Genomic DNA, 26,926 nt, shown 5'->3' with positions numbered 1-26,926 from the left:
GCAAATGTGCGCTGGATGCTAGGCGCTTTGTGAAACAAGTTTTTTTCCTCTCAAGAATATGAATTAGGCGCCCCCTTTTCCTGGAAGTATCTAGCTGCTTGCTGCGACTGCTTGCACAGCCAACAGCCACATTCCAGTTGACAGAAACGGGAGAATCTACTATTCAAACGTGATTCTACTGCGCATGCGCATGAGCACGCGCGTTAACTGCTAAAACAAATCGAATGTAAACAATTGCGACTTCACGCTCATTGGAGGCAATTTGTTGTTATGGAGCACTGCATAGTCTTCCTAAAGCCTTTGACAAATTTTCAATCGGCAGACGCTTGCATGAGCACTTGTGTCGTCGTCGTATATGGCGCATTTCCTTTGCAATTTAAGTTATTTTCGTTTTTTTCTCTCGTTTATGTTTTATTGTTGAAGTATTATTTTGCAGTACCGGGATACAGTAATATCCTTTGTTAGTGTGTCGGTTCTTACTAGTCAAAATTACAAAACAATGAAAAATTCCCCGAATTATAAAAATATCCCGGGTTTTTCCCGGTTTTCTCCCGGATGAAAAAAATCCCGGGTTTTTCCCGGATCTCCCGGTTGTCCCGGGTCGTAGACACCCTGCATAACCTACTCCAGTCTGGTGACAAGCATCACCTACCCCATCAAAGGCAGGGCTACCTGTGGAAGCAGTCAAATGGTTTATAAGCTAAGGCCAAGACAACCAATAAGCGTGTATAGCCACCAACGAACTGTGACGAACACACAGCTGGACTACGCAGACGCTGACTATATCTCTCAACACAGTGTTCTTCACGTCAATGACTGCTTCGCAGCCTCCGCCACCTGGATCCTTCCTGCCAACACCAGCTATCTTGAATTGCACAGGTGGGAACTCTCCCTGCAGTATATCTTCTTTCCCCATAATCCCCCTGGTCTCAACCTTCATTAGCCTCCCATCTCCTTCCCTCCACTGCAACACTACACAGCCTTCTATTTCACCAATGCACCCACAGCCCCCCCTCCCCCGGCCCCTTCCTCCACCTGGGGACTGCACCTAGCTGCCCCACCTTGCCCACACCATGTCCCTGCATGCTCCCACAACCAACACTTTACTGTCTCCCATCACTATCCTTATATCCCACCCCCGCCTCCTCCTCACACCCACAACCCAGATTGCTTCTCCCACCATGCACAGTTTCTCATAGTCCAGCCTCACTGACTAGAAACAGTGGTCATGCATGTGTGAGTTGTGTTTGCGTGAATGTGAGTGTGTGGTCTACTTTCAAAGAAAGTACCTGTCTGGGACACAAGATCTTCCCTATATGGTGAATCACATTCTTTATGGATATTTATTACACTTTTGGAGAATATCGGAAACGTAAACAACCGGGCATCTGCTACTTTTGTCATATCACAGCTAAGTCAACATTTAAGGTAGGGCATTTTCTGTAAAGTTAAGTTATTTTGTTCAATGCCAATATCTCATTAACCCTTAACTACTATCGACCGTCTCTCAGACCGCTACTAATTTTTGTGTCGAGATATTTCTCACACCCCTGCAAAGCCAAATGGACTCCTCCATGTACCTTTCTATTGGCTGTGAAGCTACACGTGCCAGCATTCTTGCATTGTTGCTGCTCTTTGTTTCATAATTATTAGCCTTGAGAGGTCTCACAGACGTACCATAGTGTTTGCGTGCCGCGTTTTTATTGCGTGCTACTGTTTCTCCATGGTGGGGAAAGCTGGGCCTTCTGAGCAACGTGTGTTATGTGAGACAGGTCTTCAATTGCAAGATGAGCCTCAGACTCTGAAAGAAGAATTCGAAAATCGAAAAACGTGCACCTTTTGCCCTCCTTGTCTGAAGAGGAAAACAAGGTATCAACGTCAACAGCGTGGTGTTCCGATTTGTTTGGAGTGTTCCAGGAAGGTCTGCGTGAAGTGTTTGCTGGTGGAAATTGACTAAAGTACGATTCAGTGGCACATGAGAACAAGTACTTAGTTTTTACCTGTAATTTTAGAAGTAAAATGGTGGCAAAGTTTCTCCATTCATAGACTTATGGACTGAAATATTCGCTCTACATTGCAAAGTGAGTCGTAAACTGAAAGCTGACTTCGCACACAATTTATCGTAAGTCATGTCGGATTTTTCCACCTAGTTATATTGCCAATTTGTAATATAATCCCTCTGATGAAAATCTATGTGTGAGTATAGAGCTAACTATTTGCTGTTATTTTTGTAACTCATAAAATAAAAATATACTCCAGATTTCGCTTTGTTTTAGTTGTTGAAGTGTTTAAAATACCGCAATGTTTAAAAAAAATCAAATTTCTACAAAAGCCACCTCTAAGAAGTGTAATGAATGACTGGAAGTCAAGAAACTATATATATTCAGCAAAATTATGGTTTGATATATAAAATAGAAAAATGTGGTCTGTGAGAACCCTCCATAGTAATTGTGTTCCTGCGAATGGCCATAGTAGTTAAGGGTTAAAGAACAGAAATAACATGCCTAACCTCTGTAGAAACATCTGTCTGCAATGTTGTTCTGCAAAACAGATTGTAATTCATAATTTAAGAATTTACATTTTATAGAGAGAATTCAGGGCAAAAAATTACCCATTTATTTGATAAACAAAGTACCACAATCTAAGATAAATTTTTTAGAACCAATGAAGATATAACCAGGTGCAGCTAGATTTTGGGGTAAAAATTGCCTATAGCACAGTGGAGCTATTAAATGTGTAATTATACTGTACTCACCTCTTCAACACTGCAGTCATGATTTGTGTAAATCACAAGTATTGATTTAAATATTTTTATCTTTCATTTATAAATTTGTCACTTATATTTAAGTACTTCTATTAAAAAGCAATGACTTACATAGGAAAACCGTGACAAAATTTTATATTTTTATGAATAGTATTACAAGAACAGTATTTCCAATCGTATGCTGTGAGAAATGGAGAAAACAAAAGCTACACTTGAAATGCACTTAAACTCCAAATGTAACATGCTCAACAACAGTCAAATTTTGCTACTACACTGATACTACATTTTTTCCCACTATCTTTACAATTTCTTTTAACAGCTGTTCTAATGATAACATAAGAGCAAGGCTGTGAAAGTGTTTACGTACAGATTGCTAAGGAATGTTATTAGCTTGGACCATATGCAAAAATGGACAGAAGGAGAGTATATTCTTTGAAGTATATTACCTCACTTTCTCTTTTATTCTTCTCCACGAACATTGTGGGGGTCTTATTTTTGGTCTTTGATGAATTTGCTTTGGCCATCGCAGTCTTACTTCTGTAACAGAAAAGAAAAAAAAAAGCTAGTAAGAATCAGTATACAATATAACAATGAAAATAATTTTTGAAAACATAACGTAATTTGATAAATAAAAAATCCACTCACAAAGTGGCAGCACGAGAAAACATATATGAAGGTCAAAGAAATGTGCAAGACTTCGGAACCAGTGGCTCCTTCTGGCAGAAAGGATGAAGGGGAAGGAAGAGGGGTCAAGCAAAAGGACTGATAAAGTTTAGGAAATGAGGAGAGTTCAGGAAAATCATCTAGAACTCTGAGTCGGGGAGACTTACGGGACAGGACTTACGGACTTCTCATGTCATCCAGGAAGTCTCCTGGATGCCTTTTCTAAACTCTTCCCCATTTACTAAACCTCTCCAGTCCTTTTCCTTCAGTCTTTCTTCCTCTTCAACCCTCTGCCAGAAAAAGGAGCCAGTGGCTCCAAAAGCTAGCACATTTCTTTAACTGTCATACATGTTTTCTACTGTCACCACTTGGTGAGTAGATTTTTAACCTATCCAATTACAGTGTAAATTATAAGATGAACACATACATTATGAAAGTTGAGAAAAATACAAATATTCTGCTCATACTAGAAACAGACATTAATAGTCTACATAAAATATGTGCATACAATTACAGAGTGATTAACTGCTTTAACATGTTGCAACAGAAACCACAGTTCAGAAATTGTTGCACTTCACAGTCCTTCCGATTATGCTGACATAAAGAACTGGGTATTTGCTTACTTTGTATACATTCACCCTCTGCTACCTTAAAGTACTGTCTTCCAGGGCAGTGAGGTTATAGTAAATAATTTATTTATTCAATTTATTTGACAAGTACGAATCTTGAGTAAAGTAAATAGTAGCTGTTGTACGGGCATCATCAAAGATCATGGAGTTCTTAAACACATTTTCCAGTAGATTTATTCTTTAATAGCATTTGTTGTTCATAAAAAAAAAAATCAACTGAAGATTAACTGTGTTTTGCAAAACCATTTCAAAGAGAGGAACTGCTTTCTGGAGTTCCCATTTGATAAAAATTGACAAAATGAGAATACACACATATCAAAAGAAAACTTAAACATATTTTATTTACAGCACTCTTTGCATATTGTTTGATTATCAAGACTTAAAGATTCTCCTGTTGCTGCACAACAAGTATGAATGTCCACTGTAAACATCCCTCTATTCTTACAGTCAGTTCATGACTAATATTTATATCAATGTGGTCATGCATAAGCCATAATTAAGCTAGACGTAGGAGACAAACAGTAAGAACTCAAAATAAATGTGGAAAAGAGCAGCTATTTCCAAAGTTCTCCTGCAAATATTCTTACAAAGATTTTGTCTTTTTAGGTGCAAACAGTAAATAGCAGTTAGTTGTGTGTGTAATGTGCAAAACTGGTGCCAGGCAGCTAATGTATACCTTGACTCATTCCACATATGATCACTCTTATTTATTCGTCATGCTCTCCAGATCCCGTTAACTAGGAGAAGTGTCCAGGACGTGGTTCATATAATGGTAAATCAATACTCAGAAAATTAATCCGTACATTGTATCAACAATGAACTATAATTACAATGCTTAAGTTTATTTGTGATTACATCAGCCAAATTCAATCTCGTAAATTAGAAGAAAATCTACTACTTTGAAAGTGCTGATGCTTTCTCAGTTATATTTAATATCTGTTGTTTATCTTTTATTGATAGCTTTATGTTTACTTGTTTATATCGGTATTTTTTTAAGAAAATAGTTGCTTAAAACTGTGACATCAGAGCCTGTTTCAATACGCTATTGCTTTGTTGTGCAGTCTTCCAATGAACTCTGCTACTGCCATACAGCTATGGAATTTTCACTCTTTGAAACTAGATTCTCAGATAATTTGCAGAAGTGACTAATGAACTGCATTTTTAATTTCATTTTGACCATCTGTGCCGGTCCCAAGCCCAGGGCCTCACCTTGCAATTGGTGGGGGTGGGCGGGGGGGAGCAGGAGGAGGAGGAACAACAACATTGTTAAAAAACCTGGGTCCATCTGGCTCCGGATGGTAGTACCCTGTAAGGGCCCCTCGCCAGGGTAACAGGTGACGACAGACAACGGTTGGAAAGTGGAAGAGGATTTTACACGTTCCAATGGTGGAAAAGTAGAAGAACTGTCTTCGTACCTTACTTCCCGTAGTGTCTGTACTCCAGAGGGGTGGCTACAAACAGCGTCTGTTCTCCATGTTAGGAGCGGCCTAAACTTATGCTGGCAGCAGCTCTAAAATGCCCTTGCGAGTGGCGACCCCATTGTAATAATGGCCTATATATGAAATGGTACTCCAGAACCAGCCTCGGAAAAGGCCAGGGCATTCTCTGCAGGCGACACACAGTTCTTGGGATGCTGGGGGAACTGTGAGAAGTGGGCGATTAGGCACCAATACAATGAAGGTGGGTATATTAATGTGATGACCCTTACTGCGAAGGCGGAAGAGTTGATAGACTTCATAGAAAAGGAGAACATAGAACTGATGGGACTTAGTGAAGTTAGATGGAAGGGAAGAGGAAGGAGGAAAATGAGGACAGGCTACACACTCTACTGGAGTGGTGGACAGGAAGCCAAAAATGGAGTAGGTATCATAGTAAAACCAAACCTAGAGGAATATGTGGAAGCAGTAGAATACACAAGTGATAGGATGATGAGGATTCGGATGAGGAAAAGGAATGTAGTGAAGGACTTCATCCAAGTATGTGCACCACAAACAGGAAATAAAGAAGAGAACATAGAGGATTTCCTTGAAGTATTAGAGTGTAATATTACAGATGTGGAAGCAAAAGTAATGGGTGACCTAAATGTGCAGGTAGGCAAAGAAAGGCTACGGAAGGAGGAGATAACTGGTCCATATGGATATGGGAGGAAAAATGAGGAAGGACAGACATTGGTTGACTTCTGTGAAAGGAACGGGCTGATTGTGGGCAACACGTGGTTCTATAAAAAGAATAGCCAAAAGATAACGCGATATGGATGGGGTGATAGACAGACAAAGATGGTCATTGATTACTTTCTGGTGGAAAAGAAAAATCAGACAGTTGACGGATGTAACTGCACTCCCAGGAGACCACTGAATGGTGGTGGTAAACATGAGATTCGATGAATTGAAAGACATAAAGGAAGAAAGGGAAAGGAAAATAAAAGTGTGGAAACTAAAGGATGGCATGGTACAAGAAAAGTTTAAGGAGTTTCTTAAGTGTAAAATCCCTAACACCGAGTATGGTAATACGGTAGAGGAATGGGGTAAGTTCAAGAAGCGTTTGTAAGTTCTGCTGAGAAGACCTGTGGCAGAGTGTCCGGAAGGGTAAAGGAATAGGAGACACCATAGTGGAATGAGAGGGTGAAAGAGGCAGTAAAAGAAAAAGAAGAAAGCCTGGCATGAATGGAACAGAGACCGAACAGCTGAAAGTAAAAGGAAATAACAGGATAGTAAAAATAAGTGTAAGAAAATGGTAGCAGAAGAAAAGAGGAAAAGGGAAAAGCTGGGAGAAATTCACCCGAGAGTTGGAAAAAGATGTTACTAGTGGTAAGAGGATGATATAAGGAATTACAAAGAGTATGAGGAAAGAAAAAGCATACACAAAGCTAGTGAAAGAAGGATAGCAGAGAGCTATTAATGCAACCAGAGGAGATAAGGAAAAGATGGAAAGAGTACTTTGATAAATTACTAAATATGAAGAACAGCACTGGAAAGTGAATAGAAGTACGGCAGGGGGGGCAGGGGTCTGGAAGAAGAGGAGGATATAATGATGTTAGAAGTGGAACTAGCTCTGAGAAAAATGAAAACAGGAGAGGCACCTGGGATACATGAAATTACTGTGGAGATGATAAAGGCATCTGGACCAGTTGGGCAACAGTGGCTATATAGACTAGTAAGATGCATTTGGAACCAAAAATTTGTACCTGAAGAATGGGGAAAGGGAATAATAATCCCAGTTTTCAAGAAGGGTGACAGGAAAGTATATGACAACTATTGAGGGATCACACTCAAATCCCAAGTAGCAAAAATAATGGAGAGGATACTGGAAAGAAGAGTGAGAGAAAAAATGGAAGGGCAGTTAGAAGGAGAGCAGTATGGCTTTTGTCATGGTAGATCAACAGTGGACCCAATCTTTAGTATGAGACAGTTGATGGATAGACATTGGGAGTATGGGAAAGATCTGGTGATGACATTTATCGACCTAGTGAAAGCATATGACAGCGTTCCCAGGGTAAAGATATGGGTAACCTTGAAGAGAAAGGGAGTCGGAAAGCAAACACTTTATGTCATGCAGGCAATGTATGAAAAAAGCTCTAGCTGTGTACAGATACCAGTTGGAAGAATTGAATGGTTTAAGGATGTTAAGTGTGATATCACCACTACTATTTATAATGGTGATGGCTGAAATAGTCAAAGAGACGAAAGAAGCCCATAGAGGAAGGGACATGAAGCTGTTACTATTTGCGGATGATATTGTGGTGTGGGGAACAAGCAGTAAGCAGATACAAAAACAAATAGACATCCTAAATGATAAGGTCAAGAAATATGGAATGAAATTTAGTGTGGAGAAAAGCAAGACCATGGTGGTAACCAGAGAGGATAGAGAGGGCAAGAACTAATTCATATCAAGGGACAGGATATTGCAATAGTGGACACCTATAAATATTTGGCAAGTGTATTAATGGTGAAAGCTTGTTTGGAGACAGAAATCAGCAAAAGAATACAACAGAGTAGTACATTTTACCAGTGTGTGAGGGGCTTGGTATGGGGAAGGGAAGTACCAATGAGGTGCAAACTGGTGCTATACAAGACATTACTTCACAGCCATACTAATTTACAGCTCAGCTCAGAGACTTTGACTATGACTAGAGGAGAGGCGAGTACGATAAAATCCAGTGAAATGAAGTTTCTGAGAAGTATGCTAGGGAAGACGAGAAGAGACAGAGTGAAAAATGAAGATGTTAGGAAGGAAATTGGGGTGGAGAAGTTGACTGAGAAAATTGAAAAGAATAGATTAAAATGGTTTGGGCATATGAAGAGGATGGGGGAGGGAAGAATACCAAGAAGAATGATGGAGTTCAAGATTGAGGGCAAGAGGCCAAGAGGAAGACCGAGAAAGATGAGTTTAAGGAGGAGAAACCTACTATGGAACAAAATTGTGGAAGAAGAATGGTGGAAAGGCCGAGTAAAGTGGCGATGGATCATTGATATCCCAACCCGACCAGATGTTGGATAGAGGGGAAATGAAGATGTTGATATGAGGCATTCATAATTTCTTGCTTTATGTTATAGTGTTTGTTGACCAGAACTACATCAGTGTCTGTAACTCAACTCTGAATCCCAGATTAGTCAGCAAAATCAACATGAAAATTATTTTCGTGTCTTGTATTGTGATTTTGTAAATTGCATTTCAATTGAAACTGACTATATTATCAACGAAAATAATCAATTTTTGAAAATGAACGGACAAAAGATCTACTCGTCAAGTGGCAGCAAGAGAACACTCTAATAAACATATTGAAATTTGCAATCCTTTGAAGCTAGCTATTCCTTCTTCAGGCAGAAGGGTTGAAGAGGAAGGAAGAGAGCTGAAAGAAAATGACTAGTGAGGTTAAGGAAAGTAGGGAGTGTTCAGAAAAGTTGCCCAGACCCTCGCATGAGGGGAGACCTACTGGACGGGATGAGAAGGAAACACTGATTGCTGTGATTGCAAAGGACAACATTTGAAAACCTGAGAGCTTAACAATATATGATTACATTATCAGGAACAAAAACCATTAAGGTGTAAATGTGCTATCCCCTGAATGTAGTAATTCCAATATCCTTAATGAAACATGATGTAGTCCTTAATTAATTAAAAATTTTTACTGTAATTGTTCGCTCAGCACAATATCAATGTCCAAGACAAATAGCTAATTATTCTATCAAAATCATTATTGTTTCTTTACAAATCATTCATTGCCATGATGAGTCTATAATTTATATCTCTATGTCATTAAGCACATGCTCATGATATAACTCTTTGGATTATTATCTCAAATTATAGACTAATTTATTTTTATTTGCTTGCTATCAATCAGTAGTAACATTAATCTTAATTAGGTAACTAATCAACTTAAATAATAATGTTTTCAAATTCTCTCTAAGTTTTCTAGGCTGCATCACTTGTAACTGAATCCAGATTTGATAAACATTTAATTGAAAAATTTGAAATAGACTTTATTAACTAATTATAACAGAAGAATAAACAGAGGAAAGGAAAATGACAGGCAGACAAAGATGCAGGAGAAGAAACAAAAACTACTACTTCTGAAAGGAGCAGAAGGCTGTTGTTAATATCATCTTCTATTTGTGTTCATCACCCTCTCAACAGTTTGCTCACAGAGCAGAGCTAAGTTCAGCTAGATAAGGATGGGGAAATGAACTCAACACTGTCTACTCAGTGGAGACTCTGGATTGCAGTAATTCACACAAACCACAGAAAATTCGATTTAGGACAGACAAGATCTGTTTTTCTCAATAGAGCTCCATGTCTTAATCATGACGACAAATCACTTGGAATCTAGTAAAGAAAGTGAAGCTGAGTTTTGAGGCCCAATAATCTTGATTTTCAGAATGAATAATTGAATATGCAGAAGAAAACCTAAATGAGTCTGATTGAAGATAGTATAAAACCTCTGAACGGATGTCTGTGTACTGATTACTGCTGCACAACTTCTAACATTAATGCAGACCGTCTGCATCATGCAAATTATCTGTGTTGCTTTGATACCCCAGAATTGCCATTCCCATAGGATATTTGATTAAAATTCCATCCTCATGCAAACTTACTTCTGGCACAGAAAAAAGGCGTTCTTACAGATGAAGAATGGTGTGAGTACACTGAGGCTTTCTGGATGTGTTTAATGCTACTGGATCTTTTCAGGTGGAGATCACAACACAGTATGCCCAGAGGATGTCCACATGCAGCTTAATGGTGTCTTTTGAACCTTGAGAAAGATCAAATCATCTGGAAGGACCTGCACCTAATCTCCTTGCCACTCTGCCCTGCCGAGTCTATCTCGTCGTTATTTATTCTGAAGTCACTGCATTACAACCAGTGTCTCTATTGCATAAAAAGTTCTCGGTTTACTTGCCACGTCAAATTTGGATAAAATCCCAAGGTTTCAATGACTACCTCCATCATCTTCGTCAGGAGTAAAACTGACTGTCGTGGACAGGTCAGGCTTCCGCTTTTTAAGCAGTGGATGGCTTCTCATTGGCTGGATGACGTCACAGTGAAAACGGTGTGTACAGAGGTGGCGTCCACTACTTAAAAAGCAGAAGCCTCACTGGTCCACGACAGTCAGTCTTACCCCTGACGAAGATGACAGAGATAGTCATCGAAAGCTCGGGATTTTATCCAAATTTGACACACCAAGTAAACCAAGAACTTTTTAAGCAAGGACTCTGTTGTGAAAGACTTCATAGTCACAACAGTGTCTCTATCATCTGTACTATCTATGTTATCAGCACTACGAATGTGGGCTTTGTCGGATTCAATTTATATGCCGTCTCCAACTTCAGAGAAGGTTGTCCCCCTAAGACAGTACCCGGTTCTGATGTCATTGCGGGAACTGTGTCTACATGCAACAGCCTTCATTGTCATTTTATACCTCATAGTGCCATTTTTATGCCTCACACTGTCGAAGTCTGAGTGACACTACATGTGATCCTATTTGGGCTTACAGTGCATGGCTCTATAGCCCTCATGTGGAATAATGACCTACAAGAAGTATTCAAAGTACACCGAACCAGCCTGTTGTGGATTGCACTGCTCACACATCCTGTAGCTGGAGCCCATCTGACAATCTTTTCAGAGGTGTCAGCCTATTCTGTGGATGCACCTCTGCAGCAACCCCTTAAGAGTTTTTCTCCAAAAGGGTACCAGAAAAACAGTGTTCTTGGCCATTATTTTATACAGAGCTCCTGGCTGCCTACAATGCCACAAAATATTTCAGGTTTATAGTCTAAGGCCACATCTACATCATTTCACCAGCCGCCCCCCAAATTAGACTTTTGCATGTGAAACTCATTGGCCCAGTACCTGTTTCTCACAACTTCTGTTGCTGACTTATAGTGACTGAAAGAGTCATGAGGTTCCCATAAATTTTACCACTACAAGGTGAGACAGAGAATGGTACGGCTTATGTCACTACTTAAAGTTGTATGGCACAGGTGACATTTGGCCAAAGTTACCAATGGGAGGCTGTGGTGTTCCATTCCATCGCATGATTGTATGGCATTCACCTCAGAAGAATGATGCCGTGTCAAATGGCTTCTAATGGTATGGTAGACGGCTTTTACTGTCGTCTTAAGGCTGTCATAAAGAGCTACACAACTTGGTCTCAGGTGGACACAGTCTCACTAGTGCTCCTTGGACTGTGGAGTGCAATGGAGGAGGACTGTCAGTCATCTGTGGCACAGCTCGTTTACAGTGAGCCTCTATGGTTGCCGAGTTGTTTCTCTGTCTGCTGCACCTGATGCACAAAACCTGGATATGTAACCCATGGAAGAAAGAGCTGCAGCCAACACCTGCCTTATATCATAAACAAGCCACATTTGTTTTCAGAGACCTGGCTATGACAGAACACATCTTTTTATGTTGAAGCCTGCAATTTAAAACTGTGGAGTATCCTTAGCACAGCCTGATCTAGTAACTGTATAGTGTGACAGGTCACTAGCTATCCAGGTAAAAGAAAGTCAAGTCATTAATCAATTTCAACTGATTTAACTGAATGCCTAAAATTGTGCTGATACACATGCCACTACAGCACGGGCCCAAGTGCATCTCCCACTCCACGTCAAGACATGAAGACACGGATGGCATGCATACTGTGCTGTGCTGTGCCAGACGTCACGTGAAGAGGCTGCAACTTTCATGCAATGCAGACATTGAGTGTGATTCTGCCTGGATCAACAAGCAATTTCATAAACTGACAATTATTATTTATTTCTCCCTTTAGTGGGAGTGCAGTGATAGCTCAGCACCCCAACCTCCCCAGGTCAGGTGACCAGCAATCTTTTTTTTAAAGTGTGTGTGTGTGTGTGTGTGGGTGGGGGGGGGGGGGGGCATGAATTTACCCAGAACAACAACAGATTACTTGCAGTTAGAATACCAGTCGGCATCTATGTGGCGACCTGATTGATTTGTGTGCTGTTACATACAGTCTATGTGTAATTACATCCTGCATTTATGCAGAAGCTTCCTACAATTGCTTTTCTCATACACAATTAGGATGGAAATGGAAAGGGAGTGGAGGTAAATGGATGCATTAAATGATGCATCTTTCAGAATGCACTGAGATTGCTGAACTAAAATGAATAAATGTGGAGTAGAGTGACAAGATAAGAAGTTTATAACTTAAACAGTTTAACATACAATTATGAACATAAAATTACATGTACATAAAAAGTGTTTTATATTATAGATCATGCAACTCTAGTAAATAACCTGGAAAGATAGGGAATTAGAGGTACTAGATTTGATGAAATCTTACTAACTGGCAATAAGAAGTTATTCTTAAAAAGGCACAACCACAGGAAGCACCATAAGAACAACAATAGCTTCTTTCGGTGCCTAGGCATGCTGGTGATCAAGATGACTATTCTTCTCTTGTTGGTAGCAACACGGAATGGTTCTGTGGAAGACATATTTAACTAGAATCTACAGTTGTCAAACCAAGATATTCATCTTCTTCCAGGACCTCTTTTGCTGCTGATTTTCCCATAAGTATTTTTGTAGCAAATCATATCTATTTGCATTACACATGATATGTCCTAGATATTGCTACTTTCGGCTTTTCACTATCTTGATTAATTTAGGTGTTGTGATCATTCTTCACAAAACTTCCACGTTTGTCTCTCTCTGGGTCCAAGGTATTTTCAGGATCCACCTATAAAGCCACAATTCAAAGGCCTCCAGCTTCTTCTCAGTGTTTTTATTTGAGGTCCATGTCTCTACTCCATACAAGAGGACAGAATATACACAGCAGTGCAAAAGCCTGATTTTTGTTCTTACAGTTACGAGACAGCTTTTGAAGACAGCACTCCTTTTCTGAAGCACACTTCTTGATTTCTTACAAGTTACCCCAATTTTCATTTATTATGGTTCCAAGATATGTATATTGCTTTATTCTTTCTAGTTCTGTGGTTTATGACTAAGTTTCCTCCTGCAATATTTTCCTTACTTATGACCATGAGTTTTGTCCATGTGGTTTTTGTTTCAAGCCCGTAATGCTGTTTGATTCCAGTATACATTCTTGATGATTCACAGATCTCTTTCCTCCATTCCAATATTGCTCAAAAGCTCCGTTAATTTGTCATATTTTACTCTATCACAAGCCTTCTGGTAATCTATTAGGCAAGCAAATACATTTTTGTTTACATCTCTGAAACAATACTTTTACAATGAACAAGGCTCCTCTTGTACCCACAGCATTAACAAGCCCAAACTGATTAGGGTTCATCTGTTCCTCACATAGATGTATATTCTTCTGTGTACCATGCTCAAAAACAATTTCACAATATGGCTCATTAAGCTTATTGTACAATAATCTCTGCATTGTTTTGCATTTGGCTTTTTTGACAGGGTAATGAACTCTAATTTCAGCCACTTCGATCGAATTTTTCCATATACATAAATTCAATTGAAAATTTGGGTTAACCATTTTACACGATCTTCATCCATCAATTTTAAGAACTCTGTTTCTACTTTATCTGGTCTCTCAGCCTTTCTGTCCTCCATCTGACTGATGGCTGTTTGAACCTCTACTTCTAGTATATCTGTACCCCTTATTTCATTTGTACTTGGATTAAAAGTACATATAGTGTCATGAAATAAATTTTCTATATATTTTTCCATGACTTTTTCTTGTCTTCTAATCCCACCATCAAATTCCTTGCTTCATCCACTAATTTTCCACTGATGTTCTTCATGTATTTCCCTCTTATGTCTTTGACTTTCTTGTGTACATTGAAACTATCACATTTACTTTGATAAAACTCTATTTCCTCACACTGCTCCACTTTTTCTTTTGTGTCCCTTATTTTTCTTCTGATGTCCATGTTTACCTTCCTGTATTCTGTTGGGTTTCCCTTATTTAATCTTTTTCCCTCTATCAGATTCAGGATCCACGAGTACCTGTCCTTTCTCTTTGGTTTCATGTACTTTTCTTTTATTTGCTGTACAACATTCTGGATTCTGTTCAATTCTAAATCGACATTGTTACTTGCAATGTCTTCTGTGTTAATTGCCAAGTTGAGTTCTGTTTGTATGTTCTGCTTTTCTATCAGATCTTTCATTTTTCTCAAATTGTAGATCTGCTTTTTCTTTCTCTTCACTCTCTTCATTCTAACTTTATTAACTCCTACAATAAGTGGGCCAGAGTTTACATCTGCTCCCTGGTATGTTTTTACTGATGTGCAACTGTTCCTGAAACATTCATTTACTAGTATGAAATCAATCTGATTTCTCACACATTTCCCAGGTCCGTCCATTGGGGATTTCCCTGTATACAATCTTCTAGGTGGAAGTTTAAACCAGGTGTTCAGAATCACTAGACAAATTGACACCGCAAAATTTTCAAGATCATCACCCCTAGTCCAAATGGTCCTACCATGTCTGATCTTATACCTTCCCCTACTTTCAGATAAAATTTCCCATCACAACTGTCAAATCATATTCCATTTATGTTATCATAAAATTCTTCTCTCTTCATTTTCCTTGTCCATTGTAGGGGTATACACTTGTATTATACTTATACCACTAGGGCTACTACTCAATTCCAACATTATACAGGCTGATAGAGCTATGAAACTTTTGAGACACCTTACTAGTTTCACTAATAGTATTACACAGACTTCATGTTCATGCTTCCTGTACACTCTTCCTATGTCAATCTACGTAAATGTCTCCTGTGTTCGGGCATCACATCTTGCTAACTCCATGTAACAACATACTTGTTAGAAAAAACTACAAACAAACATTATGTATTGCAAGAATCCACAATAGGTTTGATTCCCTTTCCCTTCCACATCTTCGACATAGATGTTCTGAGAAAACTGTTTGCAGAAGGCACCAGCATTTTAATCAGTGGATTAGAGAAAGAAGTCCATCAGGTGTCAGCAGATGTATCACTTATGGAGCTGACAAACTCATCTGAAAAATATGTACATACTTTAAAAAGCTATAGCCATGAGCTTTCACACATGCCACAGAAGGCAACAAAATTACCACTCTTTGAAAACAACCAAATTTTAAACTGGTCAATTATGAGGATTTTTTTTCCCCCTTCCATGTTCAAGCTCTCAGAGCAAAACTATAAGCTATCTGGTATGCGCTAAGAGTAATGAATACAAGCTATAACATAAAAACACTACAACAGGCATAATATGCACATTTCCAGCCTGCAATCAAGTATGCAATAATATTCTGGGGAATGTAAATACTTTGGGAGTAATGGAGACCACTCACTGGAAAGTAGAAGCATTGAAACGCACACACAAAAAAAGAAAGAAAATTTGCTAGCTTTCACAATGCACCCTATCTCGAGCTAGATTAGAAAACACACACACACACACGGATGCATTGCATACACCTGTGCCCCTACATGGTGCTGGCTGGCTGCACAATGCTAGTGCTGCAGTTCAGCATGTGACTCGGGGTGGGATGGGTAGAGGGATAGAGAGGTGGAGGCAGGAAGGGTTGAGGTGAGTAGCTAGTGGCTCAAAGAGAAGCAGCAGCTTTGCTGGCTAGAAATGCGGGGGGGAGGGGGGGGGGGGGGCGGCAGGTGCACAAGCAATCCGTCCCATACAGTCTGGCCACCCAGGCATGGCTTATCTGCAGTGACAAACTCCCTTGCCCAGTACGCTAAAGAGGTCTCACATGGGCTTTCACAGACAGGCACAACTCCCCCCCCCCCCCCCCCCCCTCAAACCTAGTATATAAAGTGAATACCTATGACATATCCTCATATACCCCCTAATACTCCCACCATCCCCAAGAATCAGCCACAAAGGAGTGCCCCACTCATCACCCAATATTACCAAGGACTGGTCCAACTGAACCACATCCTTCATCAGAGCTTTGATTATCTATCATCCTGCCCTGATATGAAGGACATCCAACCCAAGAGCCTTCCCAACTCCCCTACAGTGTTGTGGTCGTTCTGTCACCTGCCCAACCTACTAGTACATCCCCAGGCCACTTCCACTCACAGCCCCTTGCCAAATGTATCATACCCCTATGCAAGATCCAGGTATAAAGACCTGCTTAGTCCTGCCCACGCAGCACTTCCTACTCCAGTTATGTCACAGGTTTATACTACCCCATCAGAGGCCAGGCCACATGTGAAAGCAGCCCTATCTTATATTAACCTATGCTGCTACCACTGCACAGCATTTAATGTTAGTATGACAACCAACCAGCTGCCAATCAGAATGAATCACCACAGCCAAACTGCGGCCAAGAACAAAGGTTGCCACAATATGCAGCTGAACACAAGCTCACACATGTGTGTGTGTGTGTGTGTGTGTGTGTGTGTGAGTGTGTGTGTGTGTGTGTACACTTAAGCTTGAGAAGAATGATGTCTGCCACTCAGAAAAAGTGATTATAGTGGAACACAATTATATAATCACCTTACAAAAAGAAAGGTCAATCCAAAAACAAAAAACTGGATGGATGGAGTGACTGTGTCTGACTGGGTTAAATGGGACCAAAATACAAGGTCATCACTCCCTTAATCCTTTGTCTGTCAAGCTGATAATAGTCCCCGGAGATGAAATACATAAAAGACAATTTCCCAATGGACTAGACAGTACCTGAGAATCAAGAAAACAAGAGATACAAATGGGACTTAACATCTGGAGGTCATCAGTCCCCCCCCCCCCCCCCCCCCCCCCCCCAAGATACAAGCCAATAGAAGTAAGATAGGGGTGAAAGGTGATAAGAGTTGCAGCTGGAGGCCCTGGGACATGTTATGTAGCTGGACACACACCCTCTGCAACCAACTGGTGCTTCCCACACCTTCCATTACCACAAGAAGACTAGCTACACAGAATTACATTCAATGAGGAAAGCCAAGCCTGAATTGCATTGTTAATAACAAAATGGGAAACTGATAACAACGGAAGAGGCAATAGTACGGTATTTAGGTGTGGTGAGAGAAGCCACAGACCTGGAAGTGGCATGGCTAGCCGCCCCCAGACGACAGATAACTGGATTTGATAAGAAGCTAAAAAGCAACACTCTATAAAGGCACAAAGAGGGCTCTGTGTACTTCTGACAATGGGGTCTTTGATAAGGATTGGAATTAAAGTTAATACAAAACAGCACTTCTGGTTGGAGGGGAGGGAAGGGGGGGGGCGGGGGAGTGAGAGAGAGAGAGAGAGAGAGAGAGAGAGAGAGAGAGAGAGAGAGAGAGAGCGTGGGACGAGAAAGAGAAAAAGAGAGGGGCTTCTGGTGAGGACAGCACTATGAGGGGCATTTGCAAAGTCCAGAGGAGATGGCACCACTGGCACACATCGAGGTCATGTTTAGTTAGTAGCATCTCTGAAAAGAACAACACACCAAGTTTCAGCCACTATTTGTCTATTTCTTTGTGTTTGGCATTTGTGTGAATCAAAGAAGTCGAGTGATTGTCAAAAAATGGACGAAAAAGAATTTCGTGTGGTGATTAAACATTACTTTATGAAAGGTAAAACGCCTCAGGAGACTAAAGAGAAGCTTGATAAACATTATGGTGACTCTGCACCTTCGATTAGAACAGTTTATAAGTGGTTTCAAAATTTTCAGAGTGGCCATATGGGCACAAGTGATGCTGAACATTCTGGACGCCCTGTGGAGGTTACGACTCCAGAAATCATTGATAAAATCCATGGTATGGTGACGGATGACAGAAGAGTTAAGGTGTGTGAGATTGCTAGTGCTGTGGGCATCTTGAATAAACGGGTACATAATATTTAGCATAAACATTTGGACATGAGAAAGCTATCCGCAAGATGGGTTCCGCAACTGCTCACGCTTGACAAAAAAAACGAAATCGTGTGAAGTGTTGCAAGGATGGTTTGCAGCTGTTCAGGAAGAATCCGCAGGACTTTAAGCGTCGTTTCGTCACTGTGGATGAAACACGGATACCTTACTATACTCCTCACACTGGCGTTTTACAGATCGGAGCGTGGAATGTCAGATCCCTTAATCGGGCAGGTAGGTTAGAAAATTTAAAAAGGGAAATGGATAGGTTAAAGTTGGATATAGTGGGAATTAGTGAAGTTCGGTGGCAGGAGGAACAAGACTTTTGGTCAGGTGAATACAGGGTTATAAATACAAAATCAAATAGGGGTAAAGCAGGAGAAGGTTTAATCATGAATAAAGCAATAGGAATGTGGGTAAGCTACTACAAACAGCATAGTGAACGCATTATTGTGGCCAAGATAGACACAAAGCCCACGCCTACAACAGTAATACACATCTATATGCCTACTAGCTCTGCAGATGATGAAGAAATTGAAGAAATGTATGATGAGATAAAAGAAATTATTCAGATAGTGAAGGGAGATGAAAATTTAATAGTCATGGATGACTGGAATTCGAGTGTGGGAAAAGGGAGAGAAGGAAACATAGTAGGTGAATATGTATTGGGGCTAAGAAATGAAAGAGGAAGCCGCCTGGTGGAATTTTGCACAGAGCACAACTTAATCATAGCTAACACTTGGTTCAAGAATCATAAAAGAAGGTTGTATACATGGAAGAGGCCTGGAGATACTGACAGGTTTCAGGTCGATTATATAATGGTAAGACACAGATTTAGGAACCAGTTTTTATATTGTAAGACATTTCCAGGTGCAGATGTGGACTCTGACCACAATCTATTGGTTATGAACTGCAGATTAAAACTGAAGAAACTGCAAAAAGGTGGGAATTTAAGGAGATGGGACCTGGATAAACTGACTAAACCAGATGTTGTACAGAGTTTCAGGGAGAGCATAAGGGAACAAGTGACAAGAATGGGGGAAAGAAATACAGTAGAAGAAGAATGAGTAGCTTTGAGGGATGAAGTAGTGAAGGCAGCAGAGGATCAAGTAGGTAAAAAGACGAGGGCTAGTAGAAATCCTTGGGTGACAGAAGAAATATTGAATTTAATTGATGAAAGGAGAAAATATAAAAATGCAGTAAATGAAGTAGGCAAAAAGGAATACAAACGTCTCAAAAATGAGATCGACAGGAAGTGCAAAATGGCTAAGCAGGCATGGCTAGAGGTCAAATGTAAGGATGTAGAGGCTTATCTCAAGAGGGGTAAGATAGATACTGCCTACAGGAAAATTAAAGAGACCTTTGGAGAAAAGAGAATGACTTGTATGAATATCAAGAGCTCAGATGGAAACCCAGTTCTAAGCAAAGAAGGGAAAGCAGAAAGTTGGAAGGAGTATATAGAGGGTCTATACAAGGGCGATGTACTTGAGGGCAATGTTATAGAAATGGAAGAGGATGTAGGTGAAGATGAAATGGGAGATATCATACTGTGTCAAGAGGTTGATAGAGCACTGAAAGACCTAAGTCGAAACAATGCCCCGGGAGTAGACAACATTCCATTAGAACTACTGACAGCCTTAGGAGAGCCAGTCCTGACAAAACTCTACCATCTGGTGAGCAAAATGTATGAGAAAGGCGAAATACCCTCAGACTTCAAGATGAATATAATAATTCCAATCCCAAAGAAAGCAGGCGCTGACAGATGGAAAATTACCGAACTATCAGTTTAACCCTTTCACGTACATGGGACACATCGTCCCACATATAAATCACCTTACTAATTGGACTGTAATCACAGTTGAGGTGCTGCAGATGCTCTAGCTGAAGCAGAGAAATTTGTTTTCTTTAATATCGTACATCTTTGGTGGCAACAATTACTGTAACTACCCTTAGTCGTCGGTTATTGTTGGTGGTCCTCACTTCGAGCAGACACGCAAATTTATTCACTTAATGTGTGCGTATTGTGTTCTCTGCCTTACTGTTAAAGCTTGAAAGTATATTCAAATAAGTTTCTCTTTTACTTTAGACCATTCATTTAGAAAATAACTGTATTTCATCAGTGGAAATCTTTATTTTCATTCTTTGGGAGATAGTTGTCCCAATGTACCACAATGGTAATTTGTGTACTTGTTTTTGAATGTCATGAAATCGTTGTTGTTGTTGTGGTCTTCAGTCCTGAGACTGGTTTCATGCAGCTCTCCATGCTGCTCTATCCTGTGCAAGCTTCTTCATCTCCCAGTACCTACTGCAACCTACATCCTTCTGAATCTGTTTAGTGTATTCATCTCTTGGTCTCCCTCTCCGATTTTTACCCTCCACACTGCCCTCCAATACTAAATTGGTGATCCCTTGATGCCTCAGAACATGTCCTACCAACCGATCCCTTCTTCTAGTCAAGTTGTGCCACAAACTTCTCTTCTCCCCAATCCTATTCAATACTTCCTCATTAGTTATGTGATCTACCCATCTAATCTTAAGCATTCTTCTGTAGCACCACATTTTGAAGGCTTCTATTCTCTTCTTGTCCAAACTATTTATCGTCCATGTTTCACTTCCATACATGGCTACACTCCATACAAATACTTTCAGAAATGACTTACTGACACTTAAATCTATACTTGATGTTAACAAATTTCTCTTCTTCAGAAACGCTTTCCTTGCCATTGCCAGTCTATATTTTATATCCTCTCTACTTCGACCATCATCAGTTATTTTGCTCCCCAAATAGCAAAACTCCTTTACTTCTTCAAGTGTCTCATTTCCTAATCTAATTCCCTCAGCATCACCCGACTTAATTCGACTACATTCCATTATCCTCGTTTTGCTTTTGTTGATGTTCATCTTATATCCTCCTTTCAAGACACTGTCCATTCCATTCAACTGCTCTTCCAAATCCTTTGGATTTTACTATTACGTAAAATATATATATATATATATATATTTAAAAACAAAATGAAAGTGCTGGCAGGTCGACAGACACACAAACAAACACAAACATACACACAAAATTCAAGCTTTCGCAACCAACGGTTGCCTCGTCAGGAAAGAGGGAAGGAGAAGGAAAGACAAAAGGATATGGGTTTTAAGGGAGAGGGTAAGGAGTCATTCCAATCCCGGGAGCGGAAAGACTTACCTTAGGGGGAAAAAAGGACAGGTATACACTCGCACACACACACATATCCATCCACACATACACAGACACAAGCAGACATTTGTAAAGGCAAAGAATTTGGGCAGAGATGTCAGTCGGGACGGAAGTACAGAGGCAAAGATGATGTTGAAAGACAGGTGAGGTATGAGCGGCGGCAGATTGAAATTAGAAATTAGCGGAGATTGAGGCCTGGCGGATAGCGAGAAGAGAGGATATGCTGAAGGGCAAGTTCCCATCTCCGGAGTTCTGACAGGTTGGTGTTAGTGGGAAGTATCCAGATAACCCGGACGGTGTAACACTGTGCCAAGATGTGCTGGCCGTGCACCAAGGCATGTTTAGCCACAGGGTGATCCTCATTACCAACAAACACTGTCTGCCTGTGTCCATTCATGCGAATGGACAGTTTGTTGCTGGTCATTCCCACATAGAATGCATCACAGTGTAGGCAGGTCAGTTGGTAGATCACGTGGGTGCTTTCACACGTGGCTCTGCCTTTGATTGTGTACACCTTCCGGGTTACAGGACTGGAGTAGGTGGTGGTGGGAGGGTGCATGGGACAGGTTTTACACCGGGGGCGGTTACAAGGGTAGGAGCCAGAGGGTAGGGAAGGTGGTTTGGGGATTTCATAGGGATGAACCAAGAGGTTACGAAGGTTAGGTGGACGTCCACCTAACGTTCGTGGAATGTTTCCTTCTATTATAACCATATATATATATATATATATATGAATATAATAGAGGGAAACATTCCACATGGGAAAAATATATTTAAAAAGAAAGATGATGAGACTTACCAAACAAAAGCGCTGGCAGGTCGATAGACACACAAACAAACACAAACATACACACAAAATTCTAGCTTTCGCAACCAACGGTTGCCTCGTCAGGAAAGAGGGAAGGAGAAGGAAAGACAAAAGTATATGGGTTTTAAGGGAGAGGGTAAGGAGTCATTCCAATCCCGGGAGCGGAAAGACTTACCTTAGGGGGAAAAAAGGACAGGTATACACTTGCACACACACACATATCCATCCACACATACACAGACACAAGCAGACATTTGTAAAGGCAAAGAGTTTGGGCAGAGATGTCAGTCGGGACGGAAGTACAGAGGCAAAGATGATGTTGAAAGACAGGTGAGGTATGAGCGGTGGCAGATTGAAATTAGAAATTAGCGGAGATTGAGGCCTGGCGGATAGCGAGAAGAGAGGATATGCTGAAGGGCAAGTTCCCATCTCCGGAGTTCTGACAGGTTGGTGTTAGTGGGAAGTATCCAGATAACCCGGACGGTGTAACACTGTGCCAAGATGTGCTGGCCGTGCACCAAGGCATGTTTAGCCACAGGGTGATTCTCATTACCAACAAACACTGTCTGCCTGTGTCCATTCATGCGAATGGACAGTTTGTTGCTGGTCATTCCCACATAGAATGCATCACAGTGTAGGCAGGTCAGTTGGTAGATCACGTGGGTGCTTTCACACGTGGCTCTGCCTTTGATTGTGTACACCTTCCGGGTTACAGGACTGGAGTAGGTGGTGGTGGGAGGGTGCATGGGACAGGTTTTACACCGGGGGCGGTTACAAGGGTAGGAGCCAGAGGGTAGGGAAGGTGGTTTGGGGATTTCATAGGGATGAACCAAGAGGTTACGAAGGTTAGGTGGACGTCCACCTAACGTTCGTGGAATGTTTCCTTCTATTATAACCATATATATATATATATATATATATATATATATATAATAGAGGGAAACATTCCATGTGGGAAAAACATATTTAAAAAGAAAGATGATGAGACTTACCAAACAAAAGCGCTGGCAGGTCGATAGACACACAAACAAACACAAACATACACACAAAATTCTAGCTTTCGCAACCAACGGTTGCCTCGTCAGGAAAGAGGGAAGGAGAAGGAAAGACAAAAGTATATGGGTTTTAAGGGAGAGGGTAAGGAGTCATTCCAATCCCGGGAGCGGAAAGACTTACCTTAGGGGGAAAAAAGGACAGGTATACACTTGCACACACACACATATCCATCCACACATACACAGACACAAGCAGACATTTGTAAAGGCAAAGAGTTTGGGCAGAGATGTCAGTCGGGACGGAAGTACAGAGGCAAAGATGATGTTGAAAGACAGGTGAGGTATGAGCGGTGGCAGATTGAAATTAGAAATTAGCGGAGATTGAGGCCTGGCGGATAGCGAGAAGAGAGGATATGCTGAAGGGCAAGTTCCCATCTCCGGAGTTCTGACACGTTGGTGTTAGTGGGAAGTATCCAGATAACCCGGACGGTGTAACACTGTGCCAAGATGTGCTGGCCGTGCACCAAGGCATGTTTAGCCACAGGGTGATCCTCATTACCAACAAACACTGTCTGCCTGTGTCCATTCATGCGAATGGACAGTTTGTTGCTGGTCATTCCCACATAGAACGCTTCACAGTGTAGGCAGGTCAGTTGGTAAATCACGTGGGTGCTTTCACACGTGGCTCTGCCTTTGATCATGTACACCTTCCGGGTTACAGGACTGGAATAGGTGGTGGTGGGAGGGTGCATGGGACAGGTTTTACACCGGGGGTGGTTACAGGGGTAGGAGCCAGAGGGTAGGGAAGGTAGTTTGGGGATTTCATAGGGATGAACTAAGAGGTTACGAAGGTTAGGTGGACGGCGGAAAGACACTCTTGGTGGAGTGGGGAGGATTTCATGAAGGATGGATCTCATTTCAGGGCAGGATTTGAGGAAGTCGTATCCCTGCTGGAGAGCCACATTCAGAATCTGATCCAGTCCCGGAAAGTATCCTGTCACAAGTAGGGCACTTTTGGGGTTCTTCTGTGGAAGGTTCCGGGTTTGAGGAGATGAGGAAGTGGCTCTGGTTATTTGCTTCTGTACCAGGTCGGGAGGGTAGTTGCGGGATGCAAAAGCTGTTTTCAGGTTGTTGGTGTAATGGTTCAAGAATTCCGGACTGGAGCAGATTCGTTTGCCACGAAGACCTAGGCTATAGGGAAGGGACCGTTTGATGTGGAATGGGTGGCACCTGTCATAATGGAGGTACTGTTGCTTGTTGGTGGGTTTGATGTGGACGGACGTGTGAAGCTGGCCATTGGACAGGTGGAGGTCAACGTCAAGGAAAGTGGCATGGGATTTAGAGTAGGACCAGGTGAATCTGATGGAACCAAAGGAGTTGAGGTTGGAGAGGAAATTCTGGAGTTCTTCTTCACTGTGAGTCCAGATCATGAAAATGTCATCAATAAATCTGTACCAAACTTTGGGTTGGCAGGCCTGGGTAACCAAGAAGGCTTCCTCTAAGCGACCCATGAATAGGTTGGCGTACGAGGGGGCCATCCTGGTACCCATGGCTGTTCCCTTTAATTGTTGGTATTCCGCATGTCCAGGGCCTCGCTGCGATGGAGCACTTCCTTTCACGCCGATCACCTGCCGCCCTACCTAAAACCTCTTTTCTCATTACCTTAGCCAGCTTCATCCTGACCCACAACTTCTTCACTTTTGAAGGCCAGAGATACCAACAATTAAAGGGAACAGCCATGGGTACCAGGATGGCCCCCTCGTACGCCAACCTATTCATGGGTCGCTTAGAGGAAGCCTTCTTGGTTACCCAGGCCTGCCAACCCAAAGTTTGGTACAGATTTATTGATGACATTTTCATGATCTGGACTCACAGTGAAGAAGAACTCCAGAATTTCCTCTCCAACCTCAACTCCTTTGGTTCCATCAGATTCACCTGGTCCTACTCTAAATCCCATGCCACTTTCCTTGACGTTGACCTCCACCTGTCCAATGGCCAGCTTCACACGTCCGTCCACATCAAACCCACCAACAAGCAACAGTACCTCCATTATGACAGCTGCCACCCATTCCACATCAAACGGTCCCTTCCCTACAGCCTAGGTCTTCGTGGCAAACGAATCTGCTCCAGTCCGGAATTCTTGAACCATTACACCAACAACCTGAAAACAGCTTTTGCATCCCGCAACTACCCTCCCGACCTGGTACAGAAGCAAATAACCAGAGCCACTTCCTCATCTCCTCAAACCCGGAACCTTCCACAGAAGAACCCCAAAAGTGCCCCACTTGTGACAGGATACTTTCCGGGACTGGATCAGATTCTGAATGTGGCTCTCCAGCAGGGATACGACTTCCTCAAATCCTGCCCTGAAATGAGATCCATCCTTCATGAAATCCTCCCCACTCCACCAAGAGTGTCTTTCCGCCGTCCACCTAACCTTCGTAACCTCTTAGTTCATCCCTATGAAATCCCCAAACTACCTTCCCTACCCTCTGGCTCCTACCCATGTAACCGCCCCTGGTGTAAAACCTGTCCCATGCACCCTCCCACCACCACCTATTCCAGTCCTGTAACCCGGAAGGTGTACATGATCAAAGGCAGAGCCACGTGTGAAAGCACCCACGTGATTTACCAACTGACCTGCCTACACTGTGAAGCGTTCTATGTGGGAATGACCAGCAACAAACTGTCCATTCGCATGAATGGACACAGGCAGACAGTGTTTGTTGGTAATGAGGATCACCCTGTGGCTAAACATGCCTTGGTGCACGGCCAGCACATCTTGGCACAGTGTTACACCGTCCGGGTTATCTGGATACTTCCCACTAACACCAACGTGTCAGAACTCCGGAGATGGGAACTTGCCCTTCAGCATATCCTCTCTTCTCGCTATCCGCCAGGCCTCAATCTCCGCTAATTTCTAATTTCAATCTGCCACCGCTCATACCTCACCTGTCTTTCAACATCATCTTTGCCTCTGTACTTCCGTCCCGACTGACATCTCTGCCCAAACTCTTTGCCTTTACAAATGTCTGCTTGTGTCTGTGTATGTGTGGATGGATATGTGTGTGTGTGCAAGTGTATACCTGTCCTTTTTTCCCCATAAGGTAAGTCTTTCCGCTCCCGGGATTGGAATGACTCCTTACCCTCTCCCTTAAAACCCATATCCTTTTGTCTTTCCTTCTCCTTCCCTCTTTCCTGACGAGGCAACCGTTGGTTGCGAAAGCTAGAATTTTGTGTGTATGTTTGTGTGTCTATCGACCTGCCAGCGCTTTTGTTTGGTAAGTCTCATCATCTTTCTTTATATATATATATATATATATATATATATATATATATATATATATATATAAAAACAAAAAAAAAAAAGAGCAGAATGGCATTTACAATTCGGTAGAAAATATATTATCTTTCATTCTATTAGATAAGCAGAAAAAATTTGTACTGGTATAATTTCAAATCTCCTTTTAGGTCATGCGCTCCAGAAAAAGAGAATTTTTCATCACTGATGAGAGTGTTATGCAGATTTTGGAGGCTTGCAGTAGTGATGACAAAGATAATCTGTTACTGGACAAAGAAGATAAAATTTTT

At 41.5% G+C, this 26,926-nt stretch overlaps 1 protein-coding gene and 1 long non-coding RNA gene across 7 annotated transcripts in view; one reads left to right on the top strand and one right to left on the bottom strand.

Annotated features, from left to right (window-relative positions):
* LOC126091886 (uncharacterized) overlaps window positions 1–26,926 on the top strand; it is a 403,209-nt gene that overhangs the window by 227,151 nt on the left and 149,132 nt on the right. The gene's annotated exons all lie outside the window — the stretch shown is intronic.
* Window positions 1–26,926, bottom strand: part of LOC126091885 (F-box only protein 22-like) — a 486,064-nt gene that overhangs the window by 411,675 nt on the left and 47,463 nt on the right. For 4 of the 5 annotated variants that reach the window (XM_049907173.1, XM_049907180.1, XM_049907174.1 and 1 more), the window contains exon 3: window positions 3,211–3,301. The exons of the other annotated variant lie outside the window; for it this stretch is intronic. In XM_049907173.1, coding sequence (XP_049763130.1) covers window positions 3,211–3,301 — 91 coding nt within the window. The remainder of the gene's footprint in view (window positions 1–3,210; window positions 3,302–26,926) is intronic. 5 annotated transcript variants of the gene reach the window in all.

This window comes from Schistocerca cancellata, chromosome 7 (genome assembly GCF_023864275.1).
Source record: "Schistocerca cancellata isolate TAMUIC-IGC-003103 chromosome 7, iqSchCanc2.1, whole genome shotgun sequence".
NCBI lineage: Eukaryota > Metazoa > Arthropoda > Insecta > Orthoptera > Acrididae > Schistocerca > Schistocerca cancellata.
Note: the sequence above shows the minus strand (reverse complement) of the source record. Positions and strands in the feature narration are given on the sequence as shown.